This window comes from Mytilus galloprovincialis, chromosome 4 (genome assembly GCF_965363235.1).
Source record: "Mytilus galloprovincialis chromosome 4, xbMytGall1.hap1.1, whole genome shotgun sequence".
Classification (NCBI taxonomy): Eukaryota; Metazoa; Mollusca; class Bivalvia; order Mytilida; family Mytilidae; genus Mytilus; species Mytilus galloprovincialis.
In genome coordinates this window covers 89,524,042-89,539,369 of record NC_134841.1, presented here as the reverse complement: position 1 = coordinate 89,539,369, position 15,328 = coordinate 89,524,042, and the positions used below count along the sequence as shown (strand labels likewise).

General features: G+C 31.0%; 1 protein-coding gene across 1 annotated transcript; it reads right to left on the bottom strand.

The window, feature by feature from the left end:
• Positions 1–1,398: 1,398 nt before the first annotated feature.
• LOC143073335 (15-hydroxyprostaglandin dehydrogenase [NAD(+)]-like) lies at positions 1,399–14,061 on the bottom strand. Its single transcript, XM_076248787.1, has 7 exons — positions 13,857–14,061; positions 12,759–12,882; positions 7,205–7,311; positions 6,795–6,891; positions 6,399–6,475; positions 4,889–5,064; positions 1,399–3,145 (listed from the first exon to the last, which is right to left on the bottom strand). Exons 1-7 carry the CDS (start codon positions 13,947–13,949, stop codon positions 3,016–3,018), a joined length of 804 nt encoding a protein of 267 aa, XP_076104902.1. The 5' UTR covers positions 13,950–14,061; the 3' UTR covers positions 1,399–3,015.
• Positions 14,062–15,328: the final 1,267 nt, after the last annotated feature.

Sequence of the window (15,328 nt, the reverse complement as noted above, 5' to 3'; positions counted from 1 at the left end):
TTGTATGAAATGATTGATGATTAGATAAATTTTAAATTTTGAATATTGATTTCCATGTTTTTGAATAACTTTCTTTTCTGTTATATTTCAACTATAAACAAGTCTTTTAGTAAACAGCTTAGGGACGACATCAAAAGTTCAATGAAGGATAAAAAAACTTAATTCACATAGTTTTTTCACTGACCCCCACCCCCCTCTTAACTTAATTTGGGAAAAATTGATTGACCCATATAGATATCTGTAAAAATCAATGTCGGATAACCACATCTTATAGCAGTTCAACCCCCCACCCCCAAACTATTTGAATTAAGTTTTTTATCTTACATTGATCTTTTGATGTCGTCCCTTACAGTGTAAAAATAAAGTTGATATGTGACGGAATTGGAAAACCATCTGCATATATTCAATATTTGTTTTCATGCTATAATAACCATTGTGACTGAGAGCAATGTTGTGAAATATAAATATGATTGATTGTTGTTGTTTTTTTGATAGTTTTTGTTAAATTTCTTTTAAATTTAAAGATTAGAAAAAAAACACAAAAAAACTCAGTGATAATGATGTAATGTGTGAGAGTATGCATGTGTGTAGTGTTGTATGGACTATCTTCAGAATATTGAACATCTGATATGTATAATGATTGTATAGTATGTATAGATATGTAGTATGATGGAGAAAAAAAAACGTTAAAAAAAAAATAAAAAAGATGAGTGCCAGAGGGCAGACTTACAATTGTCCCAAATTTTTACAAGTTGTGGAGAACTGTGACAATCAGACATTAGAAACCTACTTTTAACAATGTTTAGGTTTTTGTTGGCTTGTATGTTTGTTTCACAGAATTTTCAGAGACCTTAGCTATAATAAGTATTATTATGGAAGCCAAGTTTCAATAGAGGGGATGTGCCTTGTATCAGTTGTATGATTACCTAAGAGAAGACTATCAACCAGAAACACTATTACATGGATGCAAGCAACTAAATGTCATCATTAGGAATTCTATAATGAAAAATAATTATTCTGGTAACTGTAAAAGGACTTGACAGGATAAGGTGCAAAACGATTCAATTGAAACAAGAGTGCACAAGCTGAAATGTCTCTCCTTCTTTATCGCCTCCAGATAGTAATACCTATGTCTCGCTTACTGCGACTTTTGTTTTGTCGCAGACGACACAAAAACTGTTGCAGGATTTCAAATAATGGAAAAACAGATATAAAAGACAGCATTGAAGAACAACCACTGAATTTCAGAACATACAAGATGTTAAGTTATTAAACATGATTACAGTACTAGCATTCAACCCTCCCCGAACCTGGGACATTGGTATTGCAGCACAACATAGGTACAAACTGAAAAAATCATTTAAAATAGAAGAAAATAATAACTCATGACTTCCAACAGAAAATGATTAATATCTTTATTTCCGTATAAAAAATTGTAAAAATAAAATGTTTCACATTGCATAATTCTATTAACAATAAATACTTCAAAATATTCATTAACAAATATATCTAGATAAAATCAACTTAAAATTACAGGAAAAGATAAAATAAGATATCTTTTGGGGCTCAGTTATTTCAATACAATGTGGAAAATAACATATTTGAATACTGTGGATTCATTTACTTTTTGTGGATTAATTAAAATTGTAATTTTTTATGGGTTCCTAAAGAAATTTACATACAAACCTAAAGAAAATATTTTTTGTAATGCACCCATACCCTTAAAATTCAAGGAAATTCTTACAAGTAGGTATACCACAAAATATAACGACTTCACAGTAATAAAAATTTGGGTAAAATAAGATTGAGAACAGAAGCAAGATACACATATTAGATATTTCATTCAAATTTTTTTGGCTTGCTCTAAGTACCTTTTCATTAAATATGGACAAAAGCTAGTACTTTTTTTTCTAAAAACAGAATGCAAATACAATGTACTTCTTTTTATAATTATAAATAATATAACCGATATCATAAGTAGTCTTTAATTCTACCCTTTAATTTATTCACCTACCAAAGGAGTCTACAAGAAACTAATATCCAACCTTTTACTTTCTATCAAAAATATATATTAAATTGTATTTTATCACAAAATATAAGTAAAATTAACAAAAATAAAAACACAACCAACCACATATGTGGTAGACAGGGACAGTGTCTGTGTCTTCTCAACCAACCACGTCTGTGGTAGACAGGAACAGTGTCTGTGTCTTCTCAACCAACCACATCTGTGGTAGACAGGGACAGTGTCTGTGTCTTCTACAAGACTAATTATGCACATATACAAATTTAAGATGGAATAGTATGGGAAATTCTCTCAAACTTGTGCTTGATTTTCCTGGAATAATAAGGATAAACCTTGATATTTATTTTTACAGGAAACTGTTGTATTTAGTATCATTAACAGTGATAATTATGTATGTGTATTATCATAGAAAGGGTGTATTGATCATGTTGATTTAACTATGAGTGGCAATCCTTGAAATTATTCATGAAAACTTTTGATAAAAATTACAAAAAATTGATTAAGATTCATATAAAACTTGGGACCTGAAACTTAAGGAATGTATTCAGTACCAGAAAGAATCTTCTAATGTTTCTACTTGTAAATAAGAGAATTTTAGCAGTAAAGTAACTTTTCAATCCCTTGTTAAACAAGCATCTGATAATTAATGGAGTCTTTTCAGAAACACCAGAGAGTTGTTCCCCTTAGGACAGACCTAAACCCCTTTCTTTAATATAAAAAAAGAAGATGTGGTATGATTGCCAATGAGACAACTCTCCAAAAGAGACCAAAATGACACAGAAATTAACAACTATACATATTGTAGGTCACCGTACAGCCTTCAACAATAATTAGACACCAAAGTGCTGTATCTTCATGTAAGACCTAAATAATATCTTGAGTAGTCTTGTCTGTACACTTAATTTGCATATAAAATATCAAATCAATTAAAGGTACAATCAATAAGGAAGTTAAGTAGTTCATCTGATTAAAATATTCTGGTTTTCAAGTTATAATTTATGGCTTAATGGTTTCCCATGACGATACTGAACACCATGTTTTTTCGTGACTGTCATCACAGCACCATTATTGTCATCAACTTCTAGTAACAACATAAATCCTTTGACCACTTCCTCTACTCTGAAATAAAAATAAAGTTCTATAAGTAAATAATGGTAGGTAAATAAATTAACCTACCATAACTAAGGTCGTTGCCAAATGAGGGACTCAAGACAGACAATGACGCACCCATACCATAATACAATGCAAAATTATTGGAGACTTAAATTGAGAATAGAAAAATCTTTTTTTCCCTTACATTTGGATAGAAGATTTTATTTAGATCAGATTTTCATTATTTCCGTTACAGGTTATATTACCAATACAATACAATACAATACAATATTTTTATTTTCCAAATTAAAGGGCCCATTAAGAGCATAACATTAATTACAACATGACATAAACATTACAGAGTGATTAAAGAAACATAAAATAATAATTGAAATTCAAATGCATGAAGAAAGGATCAGTGGTCAAGGGGAGATAATTTTGATATATTTTAGAGTATCTAACTAATTTGCTGATTTTCTTAGTTGCAGGCCTTTATCCAGGTATGCACATAAAATAGATAGAAATCTGTTATCTTCATTAATCATGATTCATGAAAAAAGATCATTTATATTTAAACTATCTAAACTGGGGTATTTTTTTATATAATCAGTGATATCTCTTCTGAGGTTATTGTAAATAGAGCATTCCAGAAGAAAGTGCATTTCATTTTCAATACAATTTGTATTACAATATAAACATATCCTCTCATGTCGAGGTAATATTTCATATTTACCACATACATTGGTAATTCGTTCATGTCTGCCAGTTTCTATTCTTAAACAGTGATTGCTAAGTCTGTATTTTGTTAATAAATGTTTTTGTGGGTGCTTTAAATCTAAATAATTTTCATAGTCAAATGACTTTTTGAATGAAAAATAAGTGTCCAATTTGCCTTGATTCTGTAAATAAAAATCTCGCATTTTCTCCCAATCATTTTGAAAATTTAATTTGAGCTGTTTTTTCAATAAGTTTTTAAATTTATTTTTTCCTAGATTTTTACATATATTTAGGTCAATACCCAATTTTTCACTGTAGAAAATGATATTAGAGAGCCATGAATTATTGGAACTGGTTTGACCTTTACTTTCTATCATTTTTAACTCAGCATAAGCATTTTTCAATAAATCAGACGGAGAATTCTCTAGTCTATGCTAATACATAAACATATGTGTTAGCAAATTTATATAAAGAGGATATCTACCCAATTCAGATAGGACTGCTACATTTGTGCACATCTTTGTAACACCAATAATATACTTACAAAATTTTAAATTTAGCTTCTCAAACTCCCAATCTTTAAATATGTCATAAAGGGACAAATTTTTCCTTTTAGGAGTAATGTTAATAACACCCCAATTTTCACAACCATAAGTTACAATTGGCTGTATACAGTGATCAAATAAATGCAAAAGAGTTTTAATAGGAGGATTAGATGATTTCAAATCTTTATAAAGTTTAAAACTGGCCTTTTGACCTTTTTGGAATAATTGTTTCCTGGCTTCATTAAAGTTTCCAGTATTTTGGATGACTATGCCAAGATATTTGTATTGTTTAACACATTCAATAGAATTATTTCCTACATTGAAATTTTCATTAAGGAGTCTACCACTCCTATTGAATATTATAATCTTGGTTTTCTTCACATTTATTTCCATACACCAATCTTTGCAGAATGTGCACAAAGTATCAAGTCTCTTCTGAAGCCCAATAGATTTCTTGCAGTTGTTTACCAATCACAAAGTTTTGGCAGTTTTCATTGTATCTACTTACGTATTAACCCCTGTTGCCTCTATCAGGTGTAGAGCCCCTTTCTTCTCCTCTTCACTGACCCCTGGTGGTGGTCCTTCACCCTCATCTGCCCATTTCTTATCAAACATGGTAGTATCAGTAAAGGCTGGACATAAACAAGTATATCTCATCCCTCTTTCTTTGTTGGCAGGATTTTGCTGTAGAATATAATCACTGCAATTATTTATTGTGAGCCATAACTGAGAACAAAATCAATGCTAACATGCATGCAAATTATCTGTAAGTAACTTGTTTCATATTTGAGGTGCAAGCTCTAGAGAGTCTGACACTTGTAAAAGTTTGAATAGAAAAATAGCATGTTCAACTCTTTGTCTGTATGAAGTTAAAAGCTAACTCTGCCAAACATGCAAGTGCATGTCCTGTGAGTGTTTGCAGAGGACATACTATTGCCTTGTACATACTTATATATGTAAGTTATTTTTCCTGTTAGGTTGTTGTCTTATTGATGTAAAGCCTACATCTTGTTTATCAACATGGTTTTTCAGTTATTTTGAGAAATTGGTGTTCAGTGACAGACATCAGATTTTTCTTTTTATTCACAACTCTTTAGACCAAGGGTTTATTTAGATAATTAGGTTAAACTGTGCTTCTTCTAGAGTTTACTTTCAACAACACTCCTTGTATATTCTACAATACTATATTTAGATAATATAGGTTTTACTGTGCTTCTTGTAGAGGTATTACCTATGTTATTTCAACTGATCGGGCCGAGCTTACGTTTTAATTTACATAAGGACAGTCTATTCGAAGATGTGTGTGATAAGGGTGATTGCCGTTATAATTATAATTACTGATTTCTAGTCACCTGTCACCAAACAGACACTGTACACAAAATAACTGAGTGTACGATATGGGACGAATAAAATGGTTTAAGATTTATAGCATTCATATGTCCAAAAGAAGGGTATTTAAAAGTATTGGCTATTGTATTATTCTGTATGAAACTGTTCTGATTGTGAGATTTATTTAAAACGTGATTTATAAAAAAATATATATATATAAAAATTAAATATTTAGACCCTTTTTCCCTTCTTATATATGGTCAATTATATTTGCAACTTATCCCCCCCCCCCCCCCCCCCCCCCCCCGCCATCACCCCACATACACAAAAAATAAACGCACTTGGAATATAAGTAAGAAAATAAGTATTTAAAAGTTATTGAATAACGAAATATGAATAGTGTGCAACTGATGTCCTAATAGTTTTACTGCATATCCACAAGTTCCAAAACGAGACAATTTTTACATGTTTTAATCTTTGCTTTTCAAGAAAACAACGGCTATGTCTCATTGTTTATTTTGCGAATACACGTATAGTATTTACATATTTAAACCAGATCAATGACCATAACTGGACACTTCTTTGATGAGTTCATCCCAAAACACCTGTCTATAGATGGACTGGTCTATGATGACCAAACTAATTTAACTCCGCCCAGTCAAGTGAAATAAATCAAGTAATATACTTACAGCAACACTCCTTGTATATCCTACAATACTATATTTAGAAGCTACATAAATTGGCATGTAGAATACTGGTGTTAAACCTGAAAATAAATTTGTGAAAATAACATTCCAGTAGTTTGTAAAGGAAATAGGATTTAATATTGTTGCTGAATTTATATACTGTGAAGTTTTCATTTTCTATCTGAAAAGACTTATCAAGTAAAATGAAACATTCCTTAGATTATTCAGCATGTATCATTTAGTCACGATCGAAATTGCATGTCACTGTATTTCAGCTGGCGCTCAGTATACAGATATCGACAAATACAATGTCAATTCATGTTAAAATGAGCATAGAGCATGGCATGCAAGAATTATTTCTTAATTATATTATTTGAGTCCTACTTTATCATATCTTACCTGCAGTAGAAGAAATATTGACCACAACACCTCCTTGTCCTCCTGATTCCTTACTTAAATAGTGTGTGGCTAACTGTGTCCCTTCTATGACACCTATCTGGGGAAAAGAACAGAAATATACACATTTTACATATCAGATAAGCATGATAAAATAATTAATAAAACAATATAGCTGAACGTCCAAAGAAGGAATTTAATCAAGTTTTTTGTCAAATCTCAAAGTTCACAGTTTCATTCAATATAACAGTAAGAAGATGTGGTATGATACAGCAACTGTACATGGCTTCATGAGCAACAAACAAGATCAACTAAATTACAGGCTCCTGACTTAAGATTAGGCACATACAGAATCTGGTGGTGTTAAGCATGTCAGCATTGACTCTGACTAATAAAGAATAAATTATACTCACTGAATTAACCATCATTGTTTTTCTCACGTTATCTTCTGTAAGAAGTCCTGCATTATTCACCACAATATCTAATGCACCAAATTTTCTTTTTGCTTGCTTAAATACATCTGGGAAAAAAATTATATAATGTAAAAGCCTTCTAAAGATGTTGTAGAATAGAATAAAATATGGAAAGGTATTGTGTCAATTAAACAAAAACCCAACTGAAGAACACAAAACAGCAAAAGGCTACAAATTGGTCTTCAATAAATCCCATAACAAGTGGTCAGCTTAAGCTCAAGGCCCCTAAATAATATACTCAGCCAAATAAATGCCACACTTAACTCCAAACTTAAAAAAAAAAAAGACCACACAAGACTACAAAGGCTAGAGGTTCCTGATTTTTGGGACAGTAGCAAAAATTTGTTGAGGTTAAAAAAAATTGAGATGTCAACCCCTTGTAGCAGCAGAAACATTGGACGAGTTTACACCCTTGAATGAGATTAAAGCTGAGAACATCCTCTGGTTTGAAAATGTCATGGGCTTTACAGAATATAAAGAAAGTTTACATAATTGCTTAAATTATTGAATCTCGGAGATGTATCCTGAAAGATACAGCTACCAAACCAGTAACATAAGGGTTTTGTCTTTTGATCCCTTTCATAGAATATTTACCCAATAACAGCAATTTAACATCTTTATTCAATGAGCCTCCTTATGGGGTTTTTGATTATGTGATTATTTGATTCCCAGACTTAATATTTCATGCTTAATGGGTTATTTTACTACATGTAAAAAAAATTTAAAAAAAAAAGATTCATGATTTATATGCGATTATATTTGAATTGTTTTGATTATGTGATTACTTGGACCCAAAGGGACCTCTTCAATGTTGTCAATGAAATTACGCAAAGATCCTGAAAAAGTGAATTGTGTTGACTTGCCCATGTTGCCTGTATGAGACAAACACATCAAATTATTATTAAAAGTTCTATAAGGTTTTGCTTTTAATAAACCATGAAAATTCTAGAAATTATTATGTGACATCTAAAAAGGTTGACTTACCGCCATTAAATTTGTGTTTCAAAAAATTTAATGAAGATGCCTTTTGTACAGACTTACATCAAACCCCTTTTCATATTGTTGAAATGGAAGATGATATTGATATTGCTGTCGACAAATGGTATGAACTTTTTAATCAAGTTATTAACAAGCATGCACCAATGAAAACTAAAAGAGTAAAAACATTTAAACAAGCCGAATGGTTTAATGAAGAAATTAAAAACTCCTTTCAATATAGGAATATGTATCATTCAAAAAAAGATTGGGTAAACTTTAAAAAGTGGCGTAATAAAACAACGTCGTTAATATTTAATGCAAAAAAGGAATATTACCAAAACGCCATAACTAGTTCCAAAAATAGTAAAGAACTTTGGAATCATATTAAAGAGTTAAATCCAAAAGAGGATAATATTTTTCCACCTAAAATGCAGTATGAAAATCGAACGGTTTATAACAACCAAGATATTGTAAATACTCTTAATGTTCATTTTTCATCCGTAGCTGAAAAACTTATTGGAAATAATACTTCAGATATGGATTTTTCTATACTACAAAATTTTACTAGTGAAAAATTAAAGAAAACTGAAAATTTTCATTTAAAACTCATTTCCATTGGAGAGGTGTGTTCTCAACTAAAACATCTTAATATTAATAAATCCGCAGGTTTAGATGGAATAGGTCCCAAATTTTTAAAGCTAAGTGCAGAAATAATATCCCCATCATTAACTTTTTTAATAAACAAAAGTATAACTTCAAATCGTTTTCCGCAAAAATTAAAACTTGCAAGAGTAACTGCTATACATAAAGGAGGACCAAGAGATATTCCCTCAAATCATCGTCCAATTTCTATTTTGAATACCATATCTAAAATTTTCGAAAGACATGTATGTACACAGTTATATGAATTCCTTAACAATAAAAAATTGTTACATATCGCCCAGTTAGGTTTCAGACAAGGTCATTCCTGCCAAACAGCGCTAACTAAACTAATTGACGAATGGTTAAAATATTTAGATAATGGAGAAATAGTTGGTACAGTGTTTTTAGATTTCAGTAAGGCTTTTGACCTTAGGCAGCAACCATTTGATTTTCTGGGGGGGGCTATGGTTTTTTTTGGAAAAAAAAGTTTGTTTCCAGTTTTTGGAGAAAAAAATAATTTGTTTTTAATTCTGAGAAAAAAAAATTGTTTGTTTCACCCTCAGCTGCCACTATATGTAATGCTAAAATTGAAAGAAAAAAATTGCTTTCGACTTGTCGCGAAAAAAATAGATTGTTTTTCGCCACAGGCGAAAAAAAAAGTTTGTACAGAAAAAAAAACCATAGCCCCCCCAGAAAATCAAATGGTTGCTGCCTTATTAACCATGCCATACTTTTAGAAAAGTTAAAATTTTATCATATCGGAAAACATATAATAGATTGGATACAATCATATTTGTCTGACAGACAACAAGAAGTCCAATACGCTAACATTAAATCTGATAAATCGTTTGTAAAGTATGGAGTGCCTCAAGGTTCTATTTTAGGTCCGCTTTTATTTTTAATATATATAAATGATTTACCACTTCATGTTAAACAATCCAATATGGATTTATATGCTGATGATTCAACATTGCATTTTCATGATAAAAACATTGAAAAAATAAACAGCATATTGCAAAATGATTTAAATGCTATACAATCTTGGTGTAACAATAACAGTATGAAAATCAATGCACAAAAAACTAAGTGTATGAAATTGGGTTCAAAACAAAAACTTAAACAACTATCAGAATTATGTATTACCGTCAACGAAATATGTATTGAGAATGTCCATTCTTTCAAATTACTTGGAATAGACATTGATGAAAATTTAAGCTGGGAAGATCATGTTGATCGTATATGTAAAATTATCTCATCTAAAGTATCACTTTTATATAAAATTAAAGTATATTTGCCAATACACACAAGGCAACTATTTTATAATGCATATATTCTACCATATATAGACTATTGTAGTTCAGTTTGGGGAAATTTATTACAAAAAGATTCAGATAGAATCATAAAACTTCAAAAAAGAGTAGCAAGAATTATACTGGAATGCGATATTTCTATTCCATCTAATTTCATGTTTTCTTCTTTAAAATGGCTATCTTTTACTAAAAGAATAAAATACCAACAATCAATTCTAATGTATAAAATTGTAAATGGGCTAACACCTGATTACTTAGCAATACTAAATATTGATGATGTGCAACGCCACAACTTACGATCTGTCTCTAATAATGATCTTTTTGTTCCAAGACCAAATACAAATTTTTATAAAAAATCTTTTCATTATTCTGCAACCAAAGTATGGAATAATTTACCACTCGAAATAAAAAAATGTCCTAATGTGGAATTATTCAAGAAACATAGTTATAATCATTTTCTTGAAAATTATATGCAAGTCAAATAATTTGTTTTCCTCTAACAAAACTATATCAAATATTGTCATTTATTACCCTAAAGTATATTTCAATGATTGAATTGTGTATATACTAGTAATATATATTGTAATTTAATGTATGAATGTATGAATGTTAATTGTATGCATGTATTTTGTTTGAGGGCCTCAATGAAAATTAGACTATTTCTAATTGAGTTACCCTCTTTAAATAAAGAATTTATTATTATTATTGTTATTATTATTATATAATTATGAACGAAAACTAGAGGCTCTAAAGAGCCTGTGTCGCTCACCTTGGTCTATGTGCATACATGTATGAAACAAAGATACTCCAATGATGATTGTGGCTTAGTTTGGTAAAATTTGGCCTAGTAGTTTCAGAGGAGAAGATTTTTGTAAAAGACAACAAAATTTACAGAAAATTGGTAAAAAATGACTATAAAGGCAATAACTCCTAAAGTGTTCAACTGACCATTTTGATCATGTTGACTTATTTGTAGATCTTACTTTGCTGAAAATTATTGCTGTTTTACAGTGTATCTCTATCTATAATAGTATTCAAGATAATAACCAAAAACAGCAAAATTTCCTTAAAATTACCAATTCATGGGCAGCAACCCAACAACAGGTTGTCCGATTCATCTGAAAATTTCAGGGCAGATAGATCTTGACCTGATGAACAATTTAACCCCTTTCAGATTTGCTCTAAATGCTTTGGTTTCAGAGTTATAAGCCAAAATCTACATTTTACCCCTATGTTCTATTTTTAGCCATGGCAGCCATCTTGGTTGGTTGGACAGGTCACGCCACACAATTTTTAAACTAAATACCCCAATAATGATTGTGGCCAAGTTTGGTTAAATTTGGCCCAGGAGTTTCAGAGGAGAAGATTTTGTAAAAGATTACAAAAATTTACGAAAAATTGGTCAAAATGGACTATAAAGGGCAATACCTCCTTAAGGGGTCAACTGATAATTTTGGTCATGTTTGACTTATTTGTAGATCTTACTTTGCTGAACATTATTGCTGTTTACAGTTTATCTCTTTCTATAATGATATTCAAGGTAATAACCAAAATCTGCAAAATTTCCTTCAAATTACTTATTTCAGGGCAGCAACCCAATAACCGGTTGTCCTATTCATTTGAAAGTTTCAGGGCTGATAGATTTTCACTTGATGAACAATTTTACCCCATGTCAGATTTGCTCTAAATGCTTTGGTTTCAAAGTTATAAGCCAAAATTTACATTTTACCCCTATGTTCTATTTTTAGCCATGGCGGCCATCTTGGTCGGTTGGCCGGGTTACGCCACACATTTTTTGAAACTAGATACCCCAAAGATGATTGTGGCCAAGTTTGGATTAATTTGGCCCAGTAGTTTCAGAGGAGAAGATTTTTGTAAAAGATTACTAAGATTTACGAAAAATGGTTGAAAATTGACTATAAAGGGCAATAACTCCTAAAGGGGTCAACTGACCATTTCGGTCATGTTGACTTATTTGTAAATCTTACTTTGCTGAACACTATTGCTGTTTACAGTTTATCTCTATCTATAATAATATTCAAGATAATAACCAAAAACAGTAAAATTTCCGTAAAATTACCAATTCAGGGGCAGCAACCCAACAACCGGTTGTCCGATTCATCTGAAAATTGTAGGGCAAATAGATCTTGACCTGATAAACAATTTTACCCCTGTCAGATTTGCTCTAAATGCTTTGGTTTTTGAGTTATAAGCCAAAAACTGCATTTTACCCCTATGTTCTATTTTTAGCCATGGCGGCCATCTTGGATGGTTGGCCGGGACACCGGACACATTTTTTAAACTAGATACCCCAATGATGATTATGGCCAAGTTTGGTTAATTTGGCCCAGTAGTTTCAGAGGAGAAGATTTTTGTAAAAGTTAACAGACGACGCCGGACGACGACGAAGACAACGGACACAAAGTGATGAGAAAAGCTCACTTGGCCCTTCGGGCCAGGTGAGCTAAAAAAGGAGCGAGGGTAAGTGTCCTGTTCCCTTTTTAAATGGTTAAGAATTATTAATACAACCCTCCCAAGCCAAAATAAATGGTAAAAAAACTTACTTTCAAAACTATTATGGTCTGTTACATCACATTTTACAAACATTACATTGTCATTACCAAATGTTTTCTGAAATTTGTTCAGAGTTCTAAATCCTTCTTCTGAATCTATATCACATAAACATACCTACAAAATATGTTTTTAAATAAGTTGTAAGGTACTACATGATCATACTTAAAAGGATAGATGATGGGGTGTTAAAATGAATACAATACACATAATAATTTACATGCATACCTATTTAGTTGTAATAAAAAACAATTGATATAATTTCAGGTATGTGAATACTACTGAGCTACCTAGACCTAGAACCTCAAGTTAGGGTAAAAGATCTTTTGACCAGTTTAGGAATTATCTAAATTCCTGGTGTGGGGGTCAAAAATGCAACTGCAGTTCATGTCGTTTCCATCCAGTGCTGTCTCAAAGCTGAAATTTCTTTATTTGATTTTATAATGGACTTTTGCTCTGCTTTTTATGCATTTATTGAATATATCTGCCATTAAATGCTAGTGCTTATATTGATTTATTTATTGTTTTTATGCTTTTAGTTGTTATTATTTTATGATTTTTAAGTGATTTGCTGACTCTCCTTTAATGCACATAGAGGCGCTTGACACATGAACGTTGACTCTGGAGGCTCACAGATCAAATAGATTTGCTTTCATTATACTTGGATGGTTTTTTTTTCATTTTCATTTGATAGTATTTGCATGATGCTGCATGTTTTTTCATGTGATAGTCGGTTAAAGAGCTCATCAGAGCTCATGTTTTGTCTGTTATTTTGTATATATATGCAGACTCTAAATAAAATTTACTTACTTACTTACTATAACAACCCCCCCCCCCCTTTTTCCTTTCCAAAAAAAAAATCTACCTTAATTGTTGAATGCTTTACATCTAGAATTGTTGATGTTGCAGGTAGTCAAATGTTTATTTTGGAACACGAATTATTTTATAGTTAATGAAAATGATTCTGCACAGTCGTTTGAATTTTAGTGATAAAAAAAGTCCTAGCGACTTTTTTTCTATTTTTTTTTGTTTATTTATCACTAAAATTCAAACGACTGTGGATTCTGCATACACGAAATTTTATTATTTACCTTCCCACTAGCCTTTAATATTGCTTCTGCATATGCTCTACCAAGACCTCTGGCGCCTCCAGAAATAAGTGCTACTTTTCCTTTCAATTTCATTTAGCGGCTGTTGTTATTGTGAAGTATAAACAAACAGAAAAGAAAAGAAAAAAGAACACAAGGGTTTGAAGTTCAATGTTTATGTGCTATATTTTGACCTCTCTAATCGTGTCTAAAGGTGGCACGGTAGTATTTGCATTCCAGAATTTAGGTTGCTCTTTTGTGTACCCTACTTAGGTAAATGTATCTAAACAGTGTGATTGGACAAAAAATACAGTATCAACTGAACATACTTTCCCAAACTGAGGGATGAATCAGGTGTAGAAAAATATGAAATAATTTTACATACAGATGAAAATGAATTTTTGAGAATTTTTTTAAATTTTGTATTCACTGCACCATAAAATACCTAAAAGTACTAGTGGCCTTAGGTTTTTAAAAATAGCAAAAAAAGTAAACGGTCATGATACATATTCAAATTCATTTTTGAATAGTAAAATGAAAGTACTTCAGTTAACTGTGAATGTAGAATTTTTTGCGGTGTTAGAAAGTGGTGAAAATTCTAAAAAGGCTATCATTATCCCTTATGGGCCAGGAAATACTACCGTGCCACCTTAAGGGGGATATATATTTTTACACTAAATCAATAAAGGAACTTTTTTTACCCATGCAATTTGTAAGTTTATCAATAAAAAGTTGATTAAGGGCAACTATGATAAAAACAAGCCTTAAATTCCACCCCTGAGAGTAAAAATTGCTGATTCAGCAAATTTTGGCTGATGTGTAGGTAATAATGTAAAAATTTACCTAGAAAGTAGAACTTCATTATTTTTATGTAACTTGCAAATTATTTTTAATTATAAATGCTCGCTTTAACTTTTCGCAGTGTCTGACACATGTGCAACCACTGAAATTTGAGACGCGACATTCTTCGGTTGCATGTACATCCTATTATTTTCACCGAAATAAATAAATTGCATAATTTCTTATTTTTTTCAACACAAGTACAGCTATACTAGTTTTCTTGAGGTTTAATTTGTAGTTCTAATGTAAAATGACACCAGAAGGAGCTTTTGGGGAACCAGTAAGTGGTTAAGGGGTTCTTACTTAGTCATCTATCTCTCATATTGGTCTGAAAAAGAGATAGAAATAGGGGTTTCTGTACATTAACTAGACATTATTTTTGACAAAGAATGTATTTATGATGCTATATCAGCAAGATTAAATGGTTTATTCATTTTCCATGCAAATATCATTAGTTGTTAATATTTTCTGACAGTGAAAAGCACAATAAAGGCAAATTGATTATGTAAGGGGACATAATTTAACTTAATGCATACATGAGAAATAGACAAACAGTCAACTTAGAGATGTATTCTTGTACATATATTGTCAAACAGATTTTGGAATAATAGTTAACTGCAATCTAAAGACTCTTG

Bases quoted from the DNA above. Each gene is read 5' to 3' on its own strand.
- LOC143073335 (XM_076248787.1), bottom strand. From the start codon at position 13,949: ATGAAATTGAAAGGAAAAGTAGCACTTATTTCTGGAGGCGCCAGAGGT. The intron at 6,892-7,204 runs GTGAGTATAATT...TCTTTTCCCCAG, and splicing joins AAACAATGATGGTTAATTCA to ATAGGTGTCATAGAAGGGAC. The intron at 6,476-6,794 runs GTAAGATATGAT...ATTTATTTTCAG, and splicing joins CAATATTTCTTCTACTGCAG to GTTTAACACCAGTATTCTAC.